The sequence below is a fragment of the Monodelphis domestica genome, chromosome 3 (assembly GCF_027887165.1).
Source record: "Monodelphis domestica isolate mMonDom1 chromosome 3, mMonDom1.pri, whole genome shotgun sequence".
Taxonomy (NCBI): Eukaryota; Metazoa; Chordata; class Mammalia; order Didelphimorphia; family Didelphidae; genus Monodelphis; species Monodelphis domestica.
Window position 1 is genome coordinate 206,281,206 of NC_077229.1, and position 26,464 is coordinate 206,307,669.

At 37.6% G+C, this 26,464-nt stretch overlaps 1 protein-coding gene across 5 annotated transcripts in view; it reads left to right on the top strand.

Annotated features, from left to right (window-relative positions):
• Window positions 1-1,162: 1,162 nt before the first annotated feature.
• HIVEP1 (HIVEP zinc finger 1) overlaps window positions 1,163-26,464 on the top strand; it is a 182,463-nt gene continuing 157,161 nt past the window's right edge. Inside the window, exons 1-2 of one of the 5 annotated variants that reach the window (XM_056823439.1) lie at window positions 1,163-1,280; window positions 8,641-8,793. In XM_056823439.1, coding sequence (XP_056679417.1) covers window positions 8,754-8,793 — 40 coding nt within the window. In that variant the 5' untranslated portion in view covers window positions 1,163-1,280; window positions 8,641-8,753. Of the gene's footprint in view, window positions 1,281-4,522; window positions 4,651-4,680; window positions 4,920-5,278; window positions 5,763-8,640; window positions 8,794-26,464 lie in introns of those variants that run through there. The other 4 variants (XM_056823438.1, XM_056823440.1, XM_056823437.1 and 1 more) reach the window with 4 other exon arrangements.

The following is a 26,464-nucleotide window of genomic DNA, read 5'->3' on the forward strand; positions in this document are numbered from 1 at the left end:
ATCTGCCAAATCAGATTCCCTCCTTCAAAATAGCCTCCCCTTTGAAGTTTTCTCAGAGCACTTAGGTGACTCAACCATAGAAGAAACCTTGTAACACTCAGACTATGTAGTGCATAAATTGCTATTCATATTTTTAATATTTTTTTGCATTTTTATCATATTTCCCTCATTCAGTTGGAAACTTCCTAAGAGCAAAGATTGACTTCTCTTGTTTTTATACCCTCCATAGTCCTTAGCATGGTGTCCAGTACTTGAGGAGGCTCAATGTTAATTGTAGGTCTTGAGATACTTTAAAAAAAAAAACCAAAAAACAACATTAAGTTATCATTGCTGTTGACAGTGCTTAGTGAAAACAATTCTTCTAAAAATACATACAGGTTTTGCTGACCCTAAAATTTAGCAAGGGCAAATCTTAGGGGAAAAATAGAGTAGAAACTCAATTTAAAACTGGTGTCACAGTTTAAAAGGCCACCTCTAGGTAAAGGCTAAATCAGGAGACATAGAATCAGAATCAGAGATTTTGAGTGGGAAAGAACCTTAGAGGCTATCCAGGCCAACTCCAGAATTTTATAGATGAGGAGCTGAGGCCCAGATGATTTGACCTTCAGTATAACTCAATCAATAGTAAGTATTTAAAATATTTTACAGTTATGTTTTATTGTATTCAGAGAAACATTCTTAAAGTTTAATCTTTCATATTGTAAAATTGTCTCCACAGAGAAATGATAGATAACTACAAAGTAAGTTGTGAAAAAACAAACCAAACTTTAGAGAATATATATTTAAATATTCATATTTGGGGACAGAGATGGAACATATTTGTGATTTAGTATCTCTTTCCTGTGTCTAAAAAACCCCAACAAACTCCTCTAATCCACGTATACTATAACATTGGGGAATTTAAATCTATTTTTCGATATTTAGCTAACAGAGGCAATACTAATGTTCCCTTTCTGCTGCTTCTGAAGAGTTTCTTTACCCATTACCCACCTGTTTTCCTCGGAATGAAAGCACATCAATTAATAAATATATGTGCAGCATTCAGGGACAGAGCTGAAGTTATACAATGTAGGCGGTGCGATAGATAGCATCAAAGTCCCAGGCAAGGGCCAGAAAAGGGGGGCAAGCAGAGGCTGCGGAGGGAAAGAAGCACCTCCCCTTTGCATTTCCTCTCCCGGCCACTTTCAAGCTACGAGGCTTTTAGTTTCTGCATTTGTTGTTTTTAAAATTAAGAGTTAAACCCCGGAAGCTTTGCCTATGACTTTTGAATTGCACTTTAGGTAAGTTTTTTTTCTTTACTTTTTCTGACGTTTTGTTTTCAAAAAGCTGTAGCCTAGGGAAGTTAGCATGTGTATTGAAGGTTTTGTCAGTGAGTTGCGGAGAGGAGGAGGGGATTAAGCTTATGAACGGGAAAACCCAGAGCCGGGGGAAGGAGGAGGGGACACGGCGTGTGTGACCCGCCAGCGGCAGCGAGCTGGAACCTCCGGGATCTCCGTGTCAGCAGCAGTACAATCCCCAGCTCCGCACCTTGGGCTGAGAGTGTCTGAGCTGGAGGGGCCGCTGCAGGGGAAATACGTGCCTCCTTTTTTACTTTAAACTCTGAGAACCTTATTTTGGGCGGCGAGTAGGAGGAGGGTTTAAAAGGATGCAATTTAGGAAGAGAAAGATGGGGTCATGCCTGGAATTGGGGTGTTGAAGGCTGGTCTATTCTGTTTCACTTTCCTTTAGGAAAGTAAATTATACTGACTATAACAACTTCATTTATAGCCTTCCCAGGCCTCCCCGCCTCTTCCTCCATCCTTACCCCCCGGGGATTTTGATTACTTTGCTTTTTGGGATGGTGAATATACTAACTGGTTCTTTATTAGGGGTGGGGTGGCATGAATTGTATGCACAGAACAACCATTCTCCCCCCTTCCCTGCCCCCCAATATTGTATCTCTTTCCCCTGGTGAAATGTCGTTAAGGAGGCCAACCGCACCTTCCCTTTCAGTCACTTAATGACAAATTAAGAAAATTTCCATGTATGGTCTGTATGTTGTAAAGTTTGAGGAATATGTTTGGCTTGTTTTGTGGGGGGAAAAATGCACATTCATTTAGTTGAATTTTCTTGCTTTCAGATTATTGGAAAAAATGTGAAAGTTTTTTTTTTTACATGAAAGTACACCTGAGAGGAAAGACATATTTCAAATAGATATTAAATCTACTATATAATAGAAAAAAATAAATTGTGTATTATCTCGAATTCTGTGCTGCTCCAAGGAAATTGTACTTATAACAAAGTCTGATAGACTTAAATGTTAATCTTAATGTAACTCAAAATTGCAAATTTGAATCACTTAATGAGTTGAAATTTTCATAGGAATTCGAAATAATTCCCAGACTAGCCCTTTGGAAGGCATATAACCAGTGTGTCTGATGGCTATCGTTATTTTTCCCTTATGTATTTAAAATGTGTTGTGACATAAAGAAGAATCAATGTTAACATGAGGATTTTTATATTTTCGTATTTGGTTTATTGTAAATTTTGTTTTCAAAACTAAAAGGTATACTTTTTGGAACTTAAAGATTAATTTTGGTAGTTGTGTGCCTTTGTTACTGTATCCTACTAAACTCCATTTTGTTTCATTAAAAAGATGGATTCACACGTGTGTGGATGAGATAGTAATAATTGTGGTTTCAAGAGACAAATATTACAAGGAAACACTTCAGTTAGTAGTTTGTATCATTTTTAATTTGTATAATTATTGAAATGAGCTTTGGCTTTTACCTACTTTTAAATTCTTGTTTTAAAAATAGATGTTTCTCTTCCCCTTATGCATTGTTATTTATGTAATGTTTTTGTTTCTTGTGCTTTGTGCTACTTTTTTGGGCTCGAGCAGTTTTAAGTTAAGAATAAAACTCTGCCCTGTGAAAATTGCAGGGAACAAAACTGTTCGAGATGGCATATTTTAGTAAGTAGTGGGTGCCCTAACTCTTTTCATTTGGCTAATCTTGGATTTACTTTCTTAGACCAAATAAGAAGCCTCATCCAACTCTTTGGTACCTCAGGCTGCACCCTTTTTCCTCCTTAAATTTGTGGTGGCTGTAGATTCCAAACCTTTCCATCCATCAATCGCCACTATCCCTGCTTCTTTGTATAATTGTGAAGCTTACTCAGAATCTTTGAAAATGATCCCGAGGAGCTCCCTCGATTGTTCACTTGAGCTTTATTTATATGCAGCTCAGTGTTCTACCATCTACAATCTTGCACTGCTTGTTTTTTCCTTTACAATTTTTATATTTCTCTCAATCCTGAACTGAGGTCAAACCTTGACTTAAGTTATTTTCTTCCGCCTTCTTTTCCCTCCTCCCCTCGATTTATTACCCAGCCTTGCTTTGGCCCCTAGAGGGGAGTTGTGACAGAGCAGCAGGCAGGTAGGGGTTAATCCCTCCTCAAGCTTCAGCACTGGGAACTACCAGCCAGCGCTGGAAGCGGGCCTCAGGAATAACCTTGGCTTTCCTCCCTTTTAATAGGAACATCCGCCACCACCAAAACTGTGGTTTCATGGTTAATAATAATTCCCCTTCGTCCTTTTCACCCTCATCTCCAGATTTTTTTAAAAGTTGTTTTTCAAAGTTAATGAGTTTCAAGTTTCACAATGACTTTTCCCTTCCCTCTCCACTAAACTGAGGAAACCCCCTTGGGGTACCCTCTACTCCCCCAATCCCCTCCCCCAGCCGCTCAGCTCTACCCTTCAGCTCCAGCCCACTCCCTCCCCCACTCTTTATCCCCTCCCTCATTCAACCCGGGAAGGAGGCGGGGCCGGGAGACCCCATGACGTCACTGACCCAGCCCACATCCTGCAATAGAAAGTAAAAAGACCTGGCAGCCTGTACTGTCCCCGCCCCTTTCCCCTGAACCAACTGCCCTCAAACCCGCGCGACCCCTTCGGCCCTTCCCCCGTAGCAGCCGTCACCTCGTGACTTCACTCTGCCCAACCTTCTTCCCTTCCCCGTAGTCCCCCGGGACCGCTGGGGTCGCCAGGCGAACTCCCTTTCCCTTTTCCCCTTCCCCCATCTCTTACTCTCGCAGCGTCCCTAGCCTCTCCCCATCTCCTCCCCCAGCTGAACTACGTGTTCATAGCCAGCGAGGAGAGCCACCGCCTCCTTCCGCCCCCCCCCACCGGCCCCAAAGAGGAGAGGGGGAGGCGCGGCTTCCGGATTCCCGCGGAGGGGAGGGGAAGGAGGGGAGAGACCCTGTCCTCAAGGTCCCCCCGCCCCTTCTCTGTGATGGGGTGCGGCTTCCTGGTTTCAGCATCCTCCTTCTTCCCAGTACTAGACTCTCCGGGTATAAAACCCTCTCCAAAAGATACCGATTACCCGCAGGGATTCCAGCCCGGACTCTCTGGGAGGGAGACTCCACTTCCCCCCTCCACCCCTCATGTGACCCCGCCCCCAGGGAAATGTTAGCCAATCGCCGCGCCCCCTCCTGCCCCTGGGGGAACCCCTGCCCGGGCGCCCCGCCCCCGCTCGGCCCCGCCCCGCCGCGGGAAAGCCTCTGGACCTTTCCCCGCCCCCGCCCCCGCGGGGCTGGCTGGGGGAGCCGGCTCTCCTCCTCCAGCCTCTTAGGACGTTTATCATGTCCTCCCCGCCTCTGTGGAGAGAGGAGGTAACCTTTTTCCTTGGAGAGTTCGCCTGCTCCGCCCCCATTCTCCCAGGTCCCCCTACTGCCTCACTATCCTCTGGGGGTGTGTATGTGGGAGAGAAGCTGTCCCTAGCCGCGTCTAGGCTTCCCTAGGGGAAAGCAGATCGCGCTCTTCCTAGGCAGTCCTCCCCTTCCCCCCCGGAGCCGCGTCCGCCCGTGGGTCCTTGGATCACTTCCTGTGCAGCCTGTCCCTCTAGGGTGGACAGCACCCTCTCCTCTACCCTGGTGCCTAGGTCAATCCTCTCCCAGGGCATCCCATCCTATCACCTGCCCAGGTCCCTGCTACAATTCTGTTTACTGTTAAGAGAAAAATGTGACGCGCAGTCCCCCTCCCCGGTCCTGCCCTCCTCCAGTCCCCTCCTCCCCCCCCCCCTTCGCCGGCCTCGCTCCCTCTGTTTAATATTTCTGTGCAGGGTTGTTTTAGTGTCAGTCACCGGCGCTGACGGTGGTTGCTGCTTGGGAGGCGGCGGCGGTGCCCGAGGAGGGGGAGAGAAAAGGGGAGGGGGAGGGGGAGGTCATGTTTGTATTTGAGGTTGTCAAGTGAAGGAGGGATCCCAGGCACCGCCGTTGTCGCTGCCGCCGCCGCCGCCGCCGCCGCGCAGCGCAGGGGTCGTGGTGATTCCGAGCTACTGCTGCTGTTGCGGCAGCTCCTGCTGCCTCAGCCTTCCCCAGCGGCGGCGGCGGCGGCGGCGGCGGCCGCCATCAGCAGCTCCAGTACCGCGACCCCGGCCAGGGCCGGCTTCGGCGGCGGCGGCGGCGGTGGGGGCTCCGCAGCTGCAGGTTTGAAGTGGGTTCCGCCGCGGCAGTAACGCTGCAGCTAGCCAGGGAGGAGGCGGAGCGAGGGGCGAGGCGAGGGAGGACCCGCAGATAACGCGATCCTCAGGCTGGAGGTGAGGGGAGGTAGGAGGGAGTGCGAGTCTCCTGCGACCCTGCTGGGAGTGGAGAAAAGCGGAGCTAGTGAGGAGGGGAAGAGAGGGGAGGGGAGGAGATGGCGGGGTGGGGGGGAGACACTTCCTACTAGTGCGCGCCTCAGCCCTGCTGCAACCGCCTAAGCTCCGATCTCATAGCCAGACAAGGTAAAAAAGAAATCTCACCTCCCAGCAAACCTTGTTACCACCATAGACGCATTTTTTAACCGGGGGTAAGAGGGGGACTAGGTTCGAGGAGGAAAGAAAAAGGGGGGGGGCGTGAGGAAGACCAGGCCTCAGCTTTCCCTCACCAGGGCTTTGTGGATTTCTCTTTTTCCGCTTCTTTCTCTCCCCCCCACCCCCAATTTATTTAAAGTCCCTGTTTACTTTGGTCTTCTCCTTCTGGATTGTAGATAAGCGCATGCTGTAGTTCTGATTGGAAAGACGGGATTGTAGTTGTGTTGGTTAGGGGATTGCATTTTGGAGGTGCTTGCTAATGAGTTATTGGCTGTGGGAGAGGGAATAGGGGAGTGCTTGTGGTGGGGAGGCTGGGATGAGGCCACTGCCCTCCTCCTCTTCCTCCTCTTCCTGGTTCCTTCGCTTTCTCTTTTTCCTCCTCCTTTCCCTCTGCATCCACTCTCGGATCTGTCCTGGGTTTGCAGTTCCATCCCTCTTCGTCCTGGCATGTGAAGCGCTTTGTTCAGTGCAGCGTTGCAGAGGGGTTTTCCCAGGCTCCGCCCTCCACATTCATTCATGTTTTTCCCTTTGCAACTGTCTTTACGCTTTTGATCTTGTCATGTTTTTTCTGTATGTAGTAATTTTTATCCATAAAGGAATGATTGTACTAAGCCACTGTAAGGCTTTAAAATGCCTATCTATTCCAATAAGGATTTTAACATGGAATGGACAGCGAGGAAGTGTGGGTAGGCAGTGGAGGGGTAGAAGGAAGAGCTATTAACAGACTAGAAATTTACATATTTAAAATTTTATAGCTCAAATCATATTGAATTATGTAATTGTATTGGATTAAAATTGAAGTTCACACTCAGATAATGTGACTATTTTGACGCTGTTTAAAAAGAAATGTTTAAGTATCTGATGCTTATTTAGTACTAATTATACTTAATTCTATATGTATTGGAAAAATGAGCGAATAACGTTCCCTTGTTGTGGCTTAGAAACTACTACAGTATTTGAGTCTGATGTTATTTGATGCCTGGCAAATCACATAGCATACATCATGCCATGTACTTTATCATCATCTATTATTATGCTTTAGATTCTTCCAAATATTCTTTTGCAAAGAGATTTATAAATATTTTAGTATGGCCATTAATGACAGATCCAAAGGAAGGGAAAAGACATTTAATAACAATAGATAACTTTTACTTTCTTTCTCTTTGAGCTCCTTCCTAGCACCAATCCACATATTTCCAAAAGCTTGTATTACTATATGGAGGTATGTCTCTCCACAAATGCCAAATGATTTTCACTATTACAATTGTTTCTTAGTTACATGGTACTTGACTTTCCAGTAATGAATTCCTAGTAACTAGCTTCCCATGTTTCTGACTTCTGGGCCTTAGCATTGTGATCTTGTTGTCCTATTAGAAACAGAAAATAATAGTACTTGGTGTTTGTTTACCAAATGTCTTTCAAGGAGCTTAATGAAAAAACAAAAATCTGCTTTTTAACTGTCATGTTTATTAATAGCTCTTGAGAGTGATTGGGAAAGTGATAAATTTTGGTAATTCATTTGGGAAGGGAGAGTTGACAATTTTTTTTTTGTATCTCATTTTCAATTTGGCATGAAGGCGACCCCAGGTTCTCCATGACTACCCTATGGAGTTCCTGGTAGTTCCCATCTATATGGAAAGTCTTATACAGGACAGTGATAGAATGACCCTGTCTCTGAGGAGCACCTTAACTAAGTGCAGAAAACCTCATCAATTAATGGTTGGCCATCAGGTTATTAATATCCTATAATAAATATATATACATATATTTATGAAATCCCCTGCCAAGGCATTGATGCAAAGAGTACACATTTTCAAGAAATCAGATCTTTTAAATATTCTTGAAATTATAAATTATAGTATATAGTAAACACATTTTACTGTTCTATTCAATAGTTTATATTTCTGATAATGTGTACTTTAAGCATCCAGTATTTCAATGTTAAGGACAGGTACCTCCCACTAACTGTTGCATTTCCTGGTAGACTATGATGGTGAGTTGTGTTTGGAAGACTTTTGATGAACATATATTAGCTAATTTCAGTCTTCTGTGGAAAAGCCCAAAGCCTTAATACATTGCACAAAGATAGGACCTATTAGAAGAGCTTGTACTCTCATTGATGTTCTTAGAGGAATTTTTCTAGTTGCTTTTATGCAAAAAATGAAGCCTTGGAGAACTTTATTAAAGGATGATGTTTTATAATTAGTAAAGCCATTTGAAAACTTAGGATGGGCTGTTTTCTAGTTGATAAGGGAATCTCAGAACATGTAAAATAGCTTCACTTAAGAAAGTTAAGTTCCCATTTCTGACACATTTTGCTAGCTGGGTGATCATGGATAAATCACTTAACCTCTCTGAACCTCTGACCTTCTAGTCAGGAAGATCTAGGTGCAAGCCCTATCACTGATATAGGGCCACATGACCCTTCATAGTCATTTAATGCCTCAGGAACTTAGACAACCCCCTAAAGAATAAGTTGCACAACAAATGTCAATCTGTACTGTATTGGTAGAGGGAAGTCACTGGTCCTTACACTGGTCCTTTACCAGCCCCAGCAAGCCACCTCCTGAGGAAGAAATGAAACAATGACCACAAAGGACTTTGTAAACTTCAAATCTCTAGTTAAACATATCTGGGCTTACTGCTGTCCTCCCTACTACAGGTCAAGCTTGAATGGCAAAATGAGCCACAGAGAAAGAACCTGCCCTTAGTGTTTGTTCTTGAATATTGACTCCTATTTTGACTTGACACTGGAGTCTCAATATTTGTGCCAATTTATCACTGAATAGTTTTGTTTTCATTTCTACAGTACATGGATTAATGGATTAGTTGACACATTTCGTGGGTTTATGGAGCTACCCTCCCTTGACCTGGTTATACCACCATTTCTAAGAGGAAAAAGTTTTTTGTGACTAAGAGAAGATGCCTCGGACTAAACAGATTCATCCCAGAAATCTGAGAGGTAAGAGCCTAAATATTTTTTCCTTCTAAAAAAAATACTGTGATTGGAGTATGAAACTTGCAGTGAGATATCTTGAGTACCAAGAGTCAGCAAGATTTGTGGAATTTGTAGCATTGAGGAGACAATGGTTTTGAATAGCAAAATGACTATGCTGCCTTTGATACAAATGTTAAAGGTCAAATTTAAGTATCTTTCAGTAGTCACTGAAATGATCTATCTCATTGACAAAAAAGAGCTTTAGTGAAAATTTTTTTGAATTAGGGATTTTTAAAATTTTTGTTGTTTCTTAGAAAATGCTTAATAATTTACTTGCTTTGATATTTGTCTCTATTACTAGTTTACAAGTTGGAAGTATCAGATTTATAGGAAAAGAATGACTAGTACCAGTTTTTGAGAGTTAAATTTGACATTTATTGGATCTGTTACTTGCAGAACTTGAAAGTAGTAAATTTGACCTGTTTTCCATACGGAAAAAGATCATCAGCTACTAATAGATGGTATATAATTCACATAAAAAATGGAAATGAATGTGGTTTTTTTCCTCTTATAGAAGTTTAATTTTAATGACATTAAAGTAAGTTTTCTACCTTGTGATTTTAAATAATTTCTTTTAAAATATTTTTTACTCTTATACTTTCTTCCCCTTTGTCAATTAAGTTAACACTTCATTTAATTAAATAATTATATGTTGAAGTAAAAAAGGAAACAATTCTAAACAGATTCCAAAAATTATCTTAAAGAATACCAGTACAGATTTATTGACTATTTGCAGAAGTATAAAATGATTTAAAAATAGAGCATATTTTACTGAAAAGCCCTTTTGGAAAAAAAAATATGTGTAGCTATTCTAAGACCATTGGATCATAGATTTAGAGTTAAGGATCATTTTGTGAAGTACAAACCTGTCACTGACATTTTGTGAAGTACAAACCCCCTGATGATATTTTTATCCATTTCAGTAAATTATTTAATAAAAAGTCAGGGTCACTTCATCTTTCCTTTATCCCCAAGATATATACTGGGTAAGTGGATATTAGAACTGTTTCATTAGCCCAAGCCAAAGTGATATACCAACACATGAAAGAAGTTTTATTTTTTAAAGTTTAAAACTTGAATATTTGAAGATGAGGCTTAACAGATTTATGATATTCATTTCTATGGGACTTAGAGAATATTATACATGATGCTTTGTTCTTTGCTATATTTAAAAAATTTGAAATTGGTTAAATTTTTCATAAAATGTTTTACTTAAAAATCTTTATGATACCCAGGTGCTAGTTATTTAAGACTAACCTGGAAGGTACAAGTCATAAATTTTGTCTTGTTTTTGTTTTATTTAAAATATGCTTTGTAATTTATTGTGTAAAAAGAAAAAAAACTTTTTTGCTATGGTGAAGTTGTCAGCGATTTTGAAGCTAAAGAACATAAATTCATCTATCATTCTGCTATACCCTGTTCCTTGACTTGAATAGTTAACTATATCCACTGTTTGAACACAGGAGAGCAATTTACAGTAAATTAATGAACTGAATAATATTGATGACCCTAAGGGAGTTAATGACCTGCCAAAAGCTGAAGTTTCTATTCACCAATAGGGTCTGATTCAATAACTCCATTTCTTTCTTGGTAAATACATAATAAAAATGTCAGCAATGCTAATGAAAGAAGTAACATTTTATATTAATTAAATTGAAAAAAACTCTACTGTGTGTCCAATTTCTATAGAATACTAGACCTGAGATACAAAGAGAAAATGAAAATGGTCTCTGTCTTCCCAGATCTTATATTTTTAGAGGGGATATACAATATGTATATAGATACATAATAATTTTATTAGTGTCCTCCAGTTCCTAGAAAAAAGAAGGGAAGCAGATTATAAATATTTTGTGACATGTTGATATAATCTTTCATGATAACTTTGTGTACAAGATGGAGAGATGTGATTCAGATGCTAATCCCCTCTCCCCAAATAACTTAAGGGGAAATGGAGATATCTCAGTTTACAAATTTAGTTGTAAATGAAGAAAAAGCCACATATGACCAACTATTACAACAAAAAGCTAGCTATATTTGGTTTTCAAAGTATACTACTTTTGTAAACTTTCAGATGGAGTCTCAGTTAATTCAAAGACTCAGCACCAATGAATGATAATAAATAGATGAATGTCATCTGCAGGAACCTCTTGAGTGGTGTGCCAAAGGGCTCTGTTCTTAATGCTGTTCTGTTCAATGATTTCTATAATTATCTTGAGATTCATCTCAAGACAGCTGATAGATTAGATAATAGAAATGGATTCATAAAGGTTAGAGTGGGATGAAACAGTGGTTTGAGACTAATAAGATGAAACATATCTATGGGAAATTTTTAATAGTTAAGAATAAGAGCTAAAGCTGATACTGAGCATATTCCTTCATAGGCATGAGTAACAATGATTATAGCTATTAAATGGTGTTTTAGTAACTGAGGGATTTCCAGTTTCTGAGCTATTATTCTGCCTCAATATTGATAAATGGAAGGAACTACTCTTATTCTTTTGATTTAGTGAAGTCTTCTGGCAATTTTAACAATCAAACAGTAATGAACTGTATAGACCAAAAAATTATTTGGAAACAAAAACCACCCCAAATCTAACCACTAATTTGGGGCATGATTTTGCATCACTTATTCTTTAATGTAGTAGATGGTTTGAACCAAGAGTTGGAATTCATACTTGAGTTCTATTACTGAATTGACAAGAAATCATTCATCTTCATCCTTCTGTGCCTCATTTTTCAAAATCCAGAGAATACTGAAGTATGTTAGACTACCAGAAAGGGCATTTGTGAAGTTTAGTAAGAATGTTAGTAAGCCACTTGGAATACAGAGGAAAGTTACTATAAAATTTTTGGTTCTCAATACAAGAAGAGAATCAGATTAAATTTACAGAATTTTAAAAATAAAATTAAATTAAAATTACAGAAAATTACAGAAAGCAAAAATGTTCAGAAAATCATTAAGGAGTCCCAAAAAAAGACAAGCTACTCAAAATACAGAATTAGGTCAGGATCTTTTGTTGGGATATTAAAAGAACATTTCCTTAATGAAGTGTAGGTACAGTAAAGTTGGAGGTGGTGGTAGTAGGTATTTCTACCTATCAGGGGTAATGATATAATGATTTAGCAGCTGGGAGAGTGAGCAAATGTCCCACCAGTATGGTTAAAGGTTACTGCAGTATTTTGAATATGAATTGCATCAATTTTTTAAAAGGCTATCATCTTAGCTCTGTTTAAGGTCTTATATTGGAATGGAGTTTATGATTACCTCAAGAAACAATTGATAAGCATTAATACTTTATAAAAATACTATACTTTGACATTTAAGTTTAGCTAGTTTTTTTGTTTTATTAGGTAGTCATATATGACTTTTTATTTGCAACTAAATTTCTGCATTGCAATATCTCCATTGCCCCTTATGTTATTTTTTTGGGAGAGTTAAGACTTGAGAAGTTAGTTGTTTAGAAACCTGGAAAATTTTCTAGTAAACGTTTGGTTTAAACACAGTTATCACCAAATAATCTCCAAATGGATATATGGACTACATATAAAGGTTGTATAATAAACAGATTCATATAAAGGGGTTAGAAATGTCTTTCAGTTAGGCAAATGTTTATCAAGTGCTAACTATGACTAGGCACTGGGGATTCAAAAAAAGGGAAGAATCAATCCTTGCTCTCAAGGATCTCACAGTCTAAAAGGGAAGACAACGTGGGAGTATCTGTGTACAAATGGCATATATATTGGACAAATTGGAGATATTCAACAGACAGAAGGGTGATTAGGAGAGGTTTCTCATATAGGGTAGGTCCCTGGGATTTAAAGGAAGCCAGGAGGTGAAGATGAGAAGGGAGAGAATTTCAAGACAGAGGACAACCAGTAAAAATGCAGGGAATCTGGATAAGGGAGTGTGTGTTGTTTAAGTAACAGAAAGGAGGTCAGTATCACTGGATTAAAGAGTGTGTGTGTGGGGAGGAAGGAGAGTTAGGTATAAGAAGAATGGAAATGTTGGGAGGGGTCAAGGTTGTAAAGAGCTTTAAATTTCAAAAAAGGATTTTATATTTAGTCCCAAAGACAATTCTCAATTTTGGTTAAAAGAATTCTTCAACAACACAAGGGAAAAGATGATCATCAAAAATAAAATCAACAATTTTGATTAATAAAATCAAAAACCTCTTTCACAAGCAAACTGTAGATAGAATTAGAAGAGAAATAATTATCTGGGGGGAAAATCTTTGCAGAAATTTCTTTGATGATGATCTGATAGCCAAGTTATACAGTCTGTTATTCTAAATCAGTTAGTAGCTTACAGCTACATTAAGACCTTTGGGATAGCCTATATAAGGACTTGTTACAAATAGGTAAGAACAAGACTCAGATAAATGATCAAAAGATTTGAATAAGTAGCTTTTAAAAGGAGAAATGCAAGCTATCAACAGCAGTATGAAAAACACTTTAAATTATTAATAATAAGGTAAATGAAAATAAAAATAATTCCAAGGTTCTACTTCATACACATTAGAATGGCAAAAATTAAAAAAGAAAAAGAAAAATGGTGATTGTTGGAGGAGTTGTTAGAACAATAAGCACATTAATGTCTTGGCAGTGGAGGTAGTCCAGGCATTCTAGAAAGTAATTTGGAACTATACATCAAAAGTCACCAATCCATTTGACCTAGCAACACCACTACCGCGCGCGCGCGTGTGTGTGTGTGTGTGTGTGTACACACCCAAAAGAGAGCTCAAATAAATAGCTTTTTATCTGCATTTTATACATATGCATTGTCATATGTAAAAATTTATAATAGTACTTTCTGTTATAACAAAAAATTGGGAACAAAGAGGATTCTCATCAGTTGGAGAATTATGAAATATGAATATAATTGAATATTATTATACTATATGAAATGAGAATAAGATATAGAGATATAGAGAAATCTGTAAAAAACTTGTTCAGGATGAGAATGTATCTTGTATTTGATACAAACTGGAGTAAACAGAACCTAAAAAATAACTTATGTAATGACTATAACAATGTAAAGGAAAACAATTTTTAAAGACTTAAAAACTCCAGTAAATACAATAACCATAACCTCTTGGTAGGTAGTGATCATGTTTTTTCACTTCACTGAAACATTTACAAAAATACAGAAAAGAAGGAAGTTCAGAAGGGACACATAAGAAGGATGATTTTGCTACTATCATGTTAAATTTAATATATACCTAAAACTAACCTGCATATAACATAGGTAATAGTTTTCTGTTCTCTGCATGTTGAAATATTTCTATTTAAGTTAATTATTATGTTAGCTTACATGTATCAGAAGAAAGACTAGAATCTCCAGATTCTGGATTCTAAGATTAAGCCTCTATAGCCATTACATTGTGACACCATAAATTTGGAGCCAAACATATGTTACACATTGTCTAGTACAATGCTTCTTTTTTAATGGACAAAGCATCCAAAACCTAGAGAGTTTAATTTACTTTCCTAGTGGTCATGACAAATATGTAAGGAACAGATCTGGGTTTGGAATACAGGTCCTTTGACTCTAAATCCAGTTGGTGTTTGACCAACTGTATATCACAGTAATGAACATCATACACTTCCTTAATTTTTTTCTTATTAATCCTTTTTAGTTTTCAATAGACTACCCTTCAGTAAACTTTCATTGGCTAAACTGGGTTGAAGGTAACTGACATCAGCAGGCCTCATACTGGTCAGTGAGTTAGGGGGTTTTATTACTCCAAGCATGTGAAGACTGCCTCGGGAGAAATGAGTGGATAAGAATAATTTGTTCCAATGCACATGAAGGCAACTAAAGGGACACTGTGGAGCACTTAGAGCTTGGTCAGATATAAAACAAAAAAACCAAAAACCAAAAACCAACAAACATTAACATACTCTATCATTGGCCATTGGCAGCCCTATTTTTGTCTTGCCATTGAAAGGGAGGTGACAACTTTGTGAAAAACTGCCTCACTTAAATCCAATTTATGAGCAAGTCAAGATGTCACTTCGGGATGTCATTGGCCCTTTTCCCAAATGAAGGGCAAATAGTAACATCGAATGTCTATTGTATTCATGGAATTATATAGTAGGGATTGGGAGCTCAGAGTTTAAAATAGAAATCCCTGCTTTCAAAGAATTATGATCTAATGTTGCAGAGAGAGGTAGGATAAAACATATATAGATATATATGATACAAGGCAAAATTTGATAGGGACAGAGGAAAAGTCATGTAAAATTACTCTTATGAAATTAATGGAAGGAAAGATCACTGGGGGGGGGGGTAATGGGAAGAATAAAGAGGGCTTCCTGGAAAAATTCCTATGTGTTGGACCTGGAAAAGTTTTCAACAGACAAGGTTGTAGTTGTAGAGGAGAGGAGTGTAGTACCTTTTGAAACTGAGAGAAATGGTCTGTGCTATTGCAAGCAAATGGGAGAGGGCAGGATGAGATCAGAGAACAGCTGATATTTATTTACCCTTGGCTTCTGATTACTCTTCTCCACTTGCTATTGGGCCCTTTCTCTTCAGTTACTTTTATTTCTGTAAACTGTGAGGAGCAATCTCTCTGTCTGTCTGTCTGTCTGTCTGTCTGTCTGTCTCTCACTCATTCTCTCATTTTCTTATCCTCTCTCATTCCTTTTCTCCCTCCCTTCTCTCCCCCCTTTCCCCCATTATCTCTTCATTGCCTAGCACATAGTAGGAGCTTAATTAATGTTTGTTGAATTGGAAGCATAGTTAGCTGGGACTCAAGAAAAAGAAGGAAGTAGCATGAAATAATTCTTAAAAGATAGGTTGGAACCAGATTTTTAAGAGTCTTAAACACTGACTTTGTATTTAATCCTAAAAGCAATAGAGAGACACCAAAGATTTCTTTGAGCTTGGAGTGTGACAAAGGTATGCTGTACATTAATAAGGTGATTTTTTTGGAAGCTGTGTGAAGGATGGATTAGAGAGGTGAGATGCTGGAGAGAAGAATATGGGATAGGACATTGATGACAACAGTTTAGAAGTAATGAGAGTTTGAATGAGAGTAGTTGGTGTTTGATTTGAGAGGAAGGAACTGGTACAAGAAATATTGAAGACACAAAATCTATTGGATTCCCCACACTTAACCTGTTGTTAGTGCTCTTTATACTTGTACACATTATGTACATCCGTACATATTTATCCAGCGAAATGTAGTTCTGTAGGAGCAGGCTGTTTTTGTCTTTTTATCTTCACCCAATGCCTTGTACATAAGTTATTTTATAAGTGTGTGCTAAGGTTTTGGTAACTGATGGATTTTGGCATTAATTAAAAAGGAAAAGTGCTAAGATGTTGAGTCTGGGTGAATGAGAAGGAAATGACAATGACTAATACAGAAGTTGGGTTGGAAGAGAAAATGATGAGTTTAGTTTTTGGTCATATTAAGTTTGAAGTTCTACAAGGACATCCAGATAAAATAAAATAAAATCAGAAATTGGACAGTTGGATTATAGGAATAGAGCTTGGGGGACTTAAAAAAACCTTTTATCAGTTTTTATAAACTCTATACAGTGAGTTTAAGGTGTCAAAATGAGCCTTGTTTAAAAAAATTATTATGGATATAGTTTGCTTTACACGAATAGTATGTGAAAACTTGAATTATAAAATAAAACAAGTTACTTAGTTGTGATTAGTCATTTAATGAAAATATTTTTAGAATGGTTTACTGTAGTAGGACTTTAATGCTGAGCACATTGGATTTTAAATATAACTTGATTAAAAAAATTTTTGATTTATGTACCTTCCTTGTAAGTTATGAAGAATATACTTGCTATAAAAAACCACATAGAAATGTGAGATTATTGTTACTTTTATTATTAACTTTAAGATAACATCTATTTTTAAAACAACATTTGTAGTAAGTTGCTTATGGTTTCATACACATAGAACTATCTGTGTGCTGGGTTAGGAGCAGCAATAAGAGATTGCTTTTTTTCCTTTAATCCTTTTTGGAATTGTAGGGACAAAGTAGAGAGGGCCAATTGTTCAAGGTTGAGCTGATTTAGTGAGTCTTTTTCAAACCATCATCAACAAGCAAAAGGCTTTTTAGGAATTATAGACAATATTTTTTTTTCATTAAAATGACTTGTATTGGATGATTTCAAGGTTTCTTCTAGCCTTGACCCTTTGTGATGCTATTAAAAAGGGTTGAATGTGCTTGGACATGCCTTCTTACGTTATTTTCCTAGCTAGTTATTGTGAAGGTGAATGTGTTATACTATATGATATCATATTTGAAATGTATCAGAAATTTTGCTACATCATGGGCCATAGGGAGCTCACTGGAAGTGAATTCTTTTCTTTTTTGTTTAAGGTTTTGAATTGTTAACTTCTTTTCATGCATGTGGGGACAAAAGTTAAAATAAAAGTTTACAAATACGTAAAGGAATTAATCTGGACCCAAAGTGAAAATTTCCTGTAAATATTCAGGATATGCCAACATCAACAATTTCACAATAACTAGCCTAGAAGATTCTGGAAAAAGTTATATTTATCCCTGTTCAACCCTTATAGGATCACAAAATATCAAGTCTGGAAGGAACTTGAAGGTCATCTAATTGAAGCCCTATTTCAAATCAGCTCCTAGATAAAATCTGTCATAGGATGATATATTGGGAAGATGAGTCTGATTCAGAAGGCATGGTTTTGAATTCTGGCCCTCACATTGACTGTGAGCCTATATTGCTCCCCTGTAAAATGAGGATCATAATACAATGAACCTTTCCACATTATGGGAATTAGGGGAACAGTGCCCCTGAAATCCGGAAAAATGTGCACAACATTTTTCGACTCCCTTTGTATCAGAGAAGAAATCAAATTTTTTTCTTTTTTTTAATGGTATTGGGTGTTTATGATACCTTATTGTAAAATATGGTGCTAAATGTAGGTCAATGTAATAATACTGTATGAAAAAGAAATAAGAAAGTACTAAATAAACGTGAAAATAAAAATGAAACAAAATGTTATTACATATATTTTATGCATTTCTGAGTTTCTAAACTTTTTCTGTGTCATCTGCTGACTTTTGTGTATTATATGCAGCTTCTATAAAACTCTCCCAAAGTTCCCAGTTAATTTCTTATGCCAACCTGTCATATTTGAGATGGGGAAAGAATTTTTGTAATTTGCAAAAAAATCCCAACATGGTCATTTTTGTAAGTCTTTAAAATATGTGTACCTTTTGTACAGATAAATATTGATAAATCTTGTGGAACCTAATGGTTCAACTCAACCTCTAACCTCTCTGAGTCAGTTTTCTTCTGTGTAAAATGAGATGGTAGAACAGGATGATCTCGAAGGTGCCTCCCAATTCTAAATCCTATGAGCTAATTAAATTTGAGTTTTATATAAGTAATTTTTTTGTTAATTAAAAAATAAGACTATTATATGAATGTCAAAATATTTATAATATAACTTTTGTAGAAGCAAAAAAACGGAAACAATGTGAGAGTGCCAATCAATTTGGGAATGACTAAACAAATTATGATAGGGTAGGTAGGGTAATGAAATGCTACTGTATTGTTAGAAAGGATGATGAAGGCAGAGGGACACTGGAAAGACATACATGAACTCATGCAAAATGAAATAAGCAGAACCAGGAAAACAATATATATGATAACCACAATATAAAAAGGAAGCAACAAAAAATCTAAACATGGTGCACATAAGACATTCGATCTTTTCAATGTTTTAATTTTTCCTGAATTTTTGTTTTTTCTTTTTCTTAAAGATTTCTTTGTTGGGGGGGGGGTTGGCAGTCTAGTAGTGGGTAGGAAGAATACTATAGGGGATATCTAGATGATGTGAAAAATGAAGAATTAAAGTCAAGAAAAAGATTAATATAGAGTCCAGTAGCCTTTGTGAGGCTAATCAAATTTTTATATTTAGTCAACATTCCCACTGTAATAACATAACCTTAAAGTTTGTGAAAGAGCATAAAATTTTTTACTAAGAATCATTTTTTCTCTTCTAACTGGTCTCTCAGAATTTTAAAATAATTTAGTTTTCGTATTTTCTATCAGATTATGCTCAAATATGTGTAGACAGTTTTATAGTTAACAGAGAGAAAAATGCAAAAGTGGTGGTGGCTGATATTGGCATCAATTTCATTATGATTGTTAAAAGTTTATTGTGTAAATGGCTTGTTTTCATTATAGTCAAATTGAATTAAAGTATTTTTTGTTTTAAAAGCTTTAGGTTTATATTAAATATCTGATTTTTGAATTGATGTTAAATTATTTCTTAGCTTTTATGTTGTAAGATTAATATAAATCATTTGAATATTTAACTACTTTAATATTTTTATTTTTGAAAGCAAGCACAGAATACAGTAATAAAATAAAGGTATAGCTAATTAAGAGTAGTAATTTCACTTCAGAGTATAATCTTTATAATCTATTATACTTTATCAGTATAATCTTTATAATCTTTAGTTTTCTCTTTCCATGTAGCAAAAATAAATATGACATGTATTATATGAAATACTAGCACAGTTATCTAGGTATATGATAAATAGTTATAACTTATTAATTTTGAATTCTTGATACTTTAGACAGCATTAGGGAGGACTTACCATTATAATGCCCACCGGAGGGGATATGTTAAGTAATATAATTGTATTAAATTTCATAAGAGATGAAATAAATTATTTTTTAAAGTACATTAGCAGCACCATTTGTATAATGATGATTAGAATTGATTTGTAGGTGTTCAAATTAAATAGGTCTGATAAGATTAGATGGCATTATATTTTTTATGTTTATGAAAGCTAGCATTTTCTTAAAGACTTTTCCAGAACCAAGCTCATTCTCATGTGAGATACATATTTAGCATATACTTAGTACATTATAATATTTTATACTTTTCAGATATCTTAGAATTTTAGGACAAAAGAGTTTTCTTTGAATTATCTAAGACTTTAGGAAGTATTTTGTCAATGGAAGGTTTTAAGTTTGGACTGCCATGGGGAGAATAGTACTGTCCAGCAAGGATCATAATAGTCAGTTTTCTAAATGGTGTCCTTTTTGTCTTTCAGGTGTCTGTCAGCATCTATTTAATGAACGTTTCTTGGGTGTCCATATTTGCAAAGAACTCTTAGCTGTGGTTAGAATATGTAAGGATAAATGTATCCCAGTCCCTGTTTTGAAGGACTTTTAACTCTGCCATCTTTGAAGACTATATCATTTTCATACTTAATATTTATTTGTCACATTGTATTTTAAGTACTCCTATAATTACTGTATTTTGTCCTCCTTTGATTTATCTATAATGAGTCCTTCTTGACATTGGGTGTATACAAATTGGTGTCACAAGTAATTCATTGGCTATGCCCTACTCTTACTATATGGCCAACCCACCTTCTTTTCTAGTCAGACATCACTCAATATTTTTGCATTCTCTTCTATAGTATAATTCTTCATTGATAATCATGTATCTCTCTGTTGTCCTCTCAGTGGCATTCTATGTTTTGTAGGAAGTGTCTGGTTAGATTTGAACTCAGGTCTTATTGACTCAAGGACCAGGGTTTTCTCTATCTGCTGTGCCACCCAACTGAAAGAATTATTTAACTGTTTTAAAAAAGTGAGCTTTGTTTAAGGGATTTGAGTTCATTAAAAGCACTGTATGATTTTCCAGAGGCAGTTTTCCTAGAATTGAACTCACTGCTTTTCTCTCTCTATTTGGATCTATTTTATTGTTTGTCTAAGATGCATATGCTGAAGGACCAGCCCTACTGGCTGTCTCTCTAGCTGCATGTGATAGTCTTGATGATAGATGTTCTTCATCCATTTGGTTTTTCCTGTATAGTTACACAAGACTTTTTTAAGTAAATCATGAATCTCATTTAAGAGATCTAATACCTGGGCTTAATGCAGCCATTAGAATGCCATCTACAAATAGAACTCCTGAGAGTAGCAGACACCTTAATAGTTTTTCTACCTGTCTGATGTCCTTTTTTGACATTTATAATCAGTGTCTCCAAACAAATTTCTTTCTGTTGTTTCTTTTAAAGGATCTTGTATGTGTATTTTAGTACTTGTTGAGCATTTTTAATATGATATTGACATTATTTGTATATTTATGGCTTAAATATGTAGGCAAGGCATATTTAATTTATTTTAAATTAATTTAAAAAATGTAAGGCTTTTGTTATTTTAAAAATATTGGATTTATGTCACCCTTAATAGTAGTTTTGATACCTATTTAACTTGGACCATTTGCACTCCTAGTACACTAGGTGAATCTGCCTTAATGCAGTTTCTTGTTTTTCTGGTTAAACACACTGTGCTGGGGAGACGGTTGGTTAAGGCTATACATTTTTTATTATGAGTACATAGAAAGGTTTACAATTCCAAGCAGACCTTTCTATGTACTCATAGAAGTGCCTTCCTAATCATTCAGGAAGTATATTTTGCCAAACCACAAAACGAGCATCTCCTTTTGCTTAGACCAGAATTTGAAGGCACCTTCTTTCTTCTCTTTCCTCTCACTGGTATTAAACAATAGAAAATATAACTTTAGATTTTTCATGTTTTTGTACATTGCTTTAAGTTTACAGTATTTTTATTAATGAGTATAAATTTCACGTTTTTAAAGACAGGTTGCTCTTTCAAATATTCTTCATTTGTTTCATTAAATAAAATTGAAAGAAGGACAGAGTATTCAGTGTTGTTCAGTTTGTTCCTGTCGTGTTTGACTGTAACCCCATTTGGAGTTTTCTTAGCAAAGATACTGGAGTTTGGTTTGCAGTTTCCTTCTCTAACTCATTTTATAGGTTAGGAAAATGAAACAGGATTAAGTGACTTGCCCAGGTTCATATAGCTAGTGAGAGTTTAAGCCCAAATATGAACACAGGAAGAAGAGTCTTCTTGACTAAAGGCCTGGCACTAGTCTATCCACTGTACCACCTATCTGCCCAAATATTCAGTAACAGATTTTTTTTAGTATCAGTATTAAATTTTGAACACCAAGGAAGAAGAGAAAGCATTGGATTGTCTTTGGAAAATAGTGAACATTTAACAATATCTCTAAGCTTTTCCTAAAAATAAAAGACTGTATTTTAAATACCAACAAACTTCTAGTGAAGCTGTTTATTAATCATGGAACATATCTGTCTCCCCTGAAATGAAACTGAAAAAAACACCTAAATCACAGTGCAGAGGCCCAGGAATGGTAGGTGTGAATAGACAGCAACACATGATAAACAAGGTAGTAGTAGTCTCTCGGTAACCGAGGATGACGATTGTCTTTGTGCGTTTTCATCTATGATAGATGAGTGTGCACAAAGATACTTGTGCGTGAAGGAGATTTAAGTGGAAAAGTCGATGCACAGAGACAGTCCCACTCTCTCGGCGTTGGAAGCCTGGGTCCAGTGGCACGAAAAGTTGTTACACCTGGAGACTTCCTCAGCTGCATTGGATGGCCGTGTTGTCCTTTGTGCTCCAACACACCCTAAGCACTCCACAGTGCTTTGCTGCGTCGCCCTCTCAGCCGTTGAATCTTCTTGTTGGTTTCTTCCGCCTGTTCAGCAGAAGCAGTCTTCACATGCTGGGTGAGCAAGGCCCTGGTTCACCAGGGGTCGACGACCCGATGGCTACCCTCACAAGGTTTGGCCGGCCTGTCGAAGCCGTTGCCCGGGGTGTGGCCGCTGCCGCATGCTAGCAGCTACTGGGAGCCACAAGTGAGAGCTGGGGGTCAGGTGAGGTTCTGAGGCTGGAGAGCTGCCCTAAGAGGGCACGACAAGCTCTCCATACCAGAGATACTACCCCTCCCTGAGCATACCACATTATTTCCTGTCCTAATCTAAGTTAAGCAGCACAAAGTCAAGTTCAGATCACGAATTAGCACTCCATCAGAAAACTCCTTATAAGTTGTCCTCATTCTTTTTTATTTAACCCTTACCTTCCATCTTAGAATCAATACTATGTATGATAGGAAAGTGGCAGAAAGGATAGCATCAACTACGTGTGACTAGAAAAAAGTTGGCAAGAATGAGGGAGAACTGATAGATAACTGTTCTGTTTGGTATCCATATTAATGTCAAGGAAATCTTGAATGAGGTGATGAGTTTACTGTGTGAGGGACTCCTTGTGGTAAGCTTGGGGGGATCCTGGGAGAGAGTTACATAGGGTAATGAGGCACTTGGGCTATAATCTTCAATCCTGGAGGGAGTATTCATATAAACGAGATCATATCTATGAAGCACTGGAGTTCAAAATCATTAGTACGAATTTAATTTCTTAGCTAATTTCATTGTTTCTGCCAGGGGGAAATACTATCATAAATTTATTTAGCAGTTTAATGTTTACAAAGAGCTCTTTTAAAAACAATCCTGTCAGGTAGGTAATACAAGCATTATTGTCCTTATTTTGCAGTAGAGGAAAATGCAACTCAGAGATGCAATGACTTCTCCAAATCATTCAACTTTTTGAATCTGAGAGTTAATTGCCTGGGAAAAGATTAAGTGTCTTAGCCCACTGTCAGCTTGAATATATCAGAATTGAGACTAAAACACAGGTTTTCCTGACTTCCAAGACTGGATTGCTACTTAGCTGTGCTGCCTCTAGCATTCTTTAAAACAAACAAACAAACCTATTATTGGTTTTCAATACATATTTCCTATCAGTTAACTAAAGAAGATTTTTTACAAATAATGTTCTAGGATTTGAATAATTATTTTTCTTTTTATCCATTGTATATACTTAACTTGGAGTTATTCTGGCCTGTTGTCCTGGGATAATGAAAAAAAAAAGTATTGGGTAACAAATTAAAAGAATGAGATTGTTTTTCCATATAGTGATATGGGTAATCTTAATTAATGTAGGTTTTTTTTTTAAGCTTTACCTTCTGTCTTAGAATTGATCTTCTGCCTTAGGGCAGAAGAGCAGTAAGGGTTAGACAGTGGGAGTTGAGTGATTTGCTCAAGGTCACACAGCTAGGAGAAGTGTCTCAGGCTACATTTGAACCCAGGGCCTCCTTTCTCTAGGCCTGGCTCTCTGCCCACTGAGCCACCTAGCTTGTCACTTTGGGTGAAGTTTTGAAGTATCAAGAAAGATGGAGATATAGAAGATATTTTGATAATTCATATTGGCTCCTTTTCCACTTTGGGAAACTGGTTGAGTGCTTCTTTTTCCTGCTGTAAAGAATTAAGATTTCCTCCTTGTAGAAATTACATGTTCAGACATCAATAGGTAAGCCTAAAGCTAATGCCTCAGGCTGTTGACTGCAGGCTTCCTTTTCCTCTGGTGGTGCCTTTCCCCACTGCTGCTTCTCTCCCTTCCGTCTTAATGTTAGGGAAAGGAGTGAGTTAGAGTTACTTTTCTGCCAGAATCACTCCTGAAAGGGCAAAACCCAAGAATTGACCTGGACCCTTTGAGGCTTCCTAGCTTACTTTTTCCTCTCCATTCTCTCTCTATGACCTTGTCAGCCTCCATTTAATTATCTTTTTGCAGATTGCACCCTTACCTTTCTGTGCCTCAATTTCCTCATTCATAAAACAAGGAGGATAAACTTTATGACCTCTAAAATCCCTGCCAGCTGTAAATCATAGTCTTAGAATCATAGATTTAGAGCTGGATGGCACCTTGTAGGCTTTTGAGTTAAATCCCTTAATTTTATAATTGATGAAACAGTTCCAGAAAAGTTAAAATAACCTGGGCCCTACTACTAAGTTTGCAAGAGATTCCAAGTCTAGTTCTCTTTCTGTCACATCAGGTGGATGTTCCAGTCAATGATCCTGTTATTCTATGCAGCTCTCATCTCTCTCCTGAGTATTGGCCCTGTCACCAACTGCTTTTGGAGATTTTTGAATTAAGTGTTCTTTAAGCTTCTCAAACTCAGCATTCCAACAAAATCCATCATCGTTACCCTCAAACCCTTTCTTCATCCTAACTTTTCTATTTTTGACATAATCACCATCTTCCTCCTGGGCTCCCAGGCAAGCAACCTTAAAGTCATCTTGATGCCTCTAGCTGCACCCTACATCCAATCAATTGCAAGTTCTTATTGATTGTACCCACATTGCCTCTCTTCCATCCATCCTCTTCTCTTCATTCACAACACTACTTTTGTTGAGGCCTCATCATTTCTTACCTCAATGAATAGAATGGTCTTCCTGCCTTAAATTTCTCTCTTCTCCTTGAACTTTGATCAATCAAAGTGAACCATTGTTTACTTATTCTACTCCCAGATGACCCTAATCACCATCCCTGTAACTTTCTAGACTAAAGTACCCTTCTCTGGTAACAGTTCCCCCCAGATATGTCATTTTCCCCATTAAAATGTAAGCTCTTTGAGGGTAAGGACTGTCCATTTCTGTTCTACTCAAGCACAGATCTAATGCTGTCATTCTTACTCAGTAAACTCCAGTGGTTCCCTATTACCACAGGAGTTCTTAACTTTTTTGTGTAATCTAGTGAGGCTTATGGACCTCTTCTTAGAATGTTTTAAGTGCATAAAGTAAAATATATAGGTTTACAAAGGAAACCAATTAGTATATTGAAATACTTATCCTAACAAAACCCACAAAGATGTAAAAGAAAAAAAAATACCCCAACAGATGAAGCTCATTGACTCTTAGTTAAAAACCCTTGCTTTAGGATCAAATACATGTTCTTCTTTTTGTTATTTAAAGTCCTTTGAAACCTGTCTCCAGTCTTTCGTTTTAGACTTATTGCATGGAACTGCTTTTCATGGACACTTTGGATCAGTCAAATCGATCCTCTAGTTATTCATATTGAGAATTCCATCTCTTATCTCTATACCTTTAGATAAGCTATTCCCACTACTTATAATGGACTTCCTCCTTATTGCCACTTCTTAGAATTCCTACTTTGCTTCAAGGATCAGCTTACATGCAATCTCCTCTATTCCCAATTCACAACCAGTGTCTTAGTGCCTCTGTGCTCCCCCTCCAAATATCTTGTATTTATTTTGTATGTGAATGAGAGGTATGGGGTATAGTGGCTAGTCAGGAAGCCAGGCTCAAGCCCATCTCTGACACCTTGGGCTGTGTGACATTTGAATTACTTACCCTCCCTACTATTCCTAAAGCAATAAGGAACAGAGAAGGTGCCAGCCTGCATTCATTGGGAGAGGGAATTCCCTGTATCAATGAAATCTCAGATCAGTATTCCAACCTATTCTATCCTGCTCTATGTTTGCTTTTATTTTTATGCGTTTTTAAAGCCCTTCACTATCTGGCTTCAACTTATGGGTTTGTTTGTTTTTTTTTTAACTTGAGAGGGGAAAGTCCTTCTTACCTTCTGTCTTAGAATTGATACTAAATATCAGTTCCAAGGTTGATGAATGGTAAGGACTAGGCAATTGGTTTCAGTGATTTGCCCAGGGTCACATAGCTAGGAAATGTCTGTGGCCTGATTTGAACACAGAACCTCCTGTCTCCAGGCCTGGTACTGTATCCACTGAACTGTTTAGATGCTCCCAGACCCCCAACCTAATTTTCCAGTCTCTATATATTATTCCCCTTCTTGTACTCTGCAGTCCAGCCAAATTGGCTTTCAATTTGTGTCTTACCATCCAAAGTTTTAATTCTTGCCTCTGAGGCTTTAACAGTCTACTGATATTTGGAATGTACTCCTCTTTAAA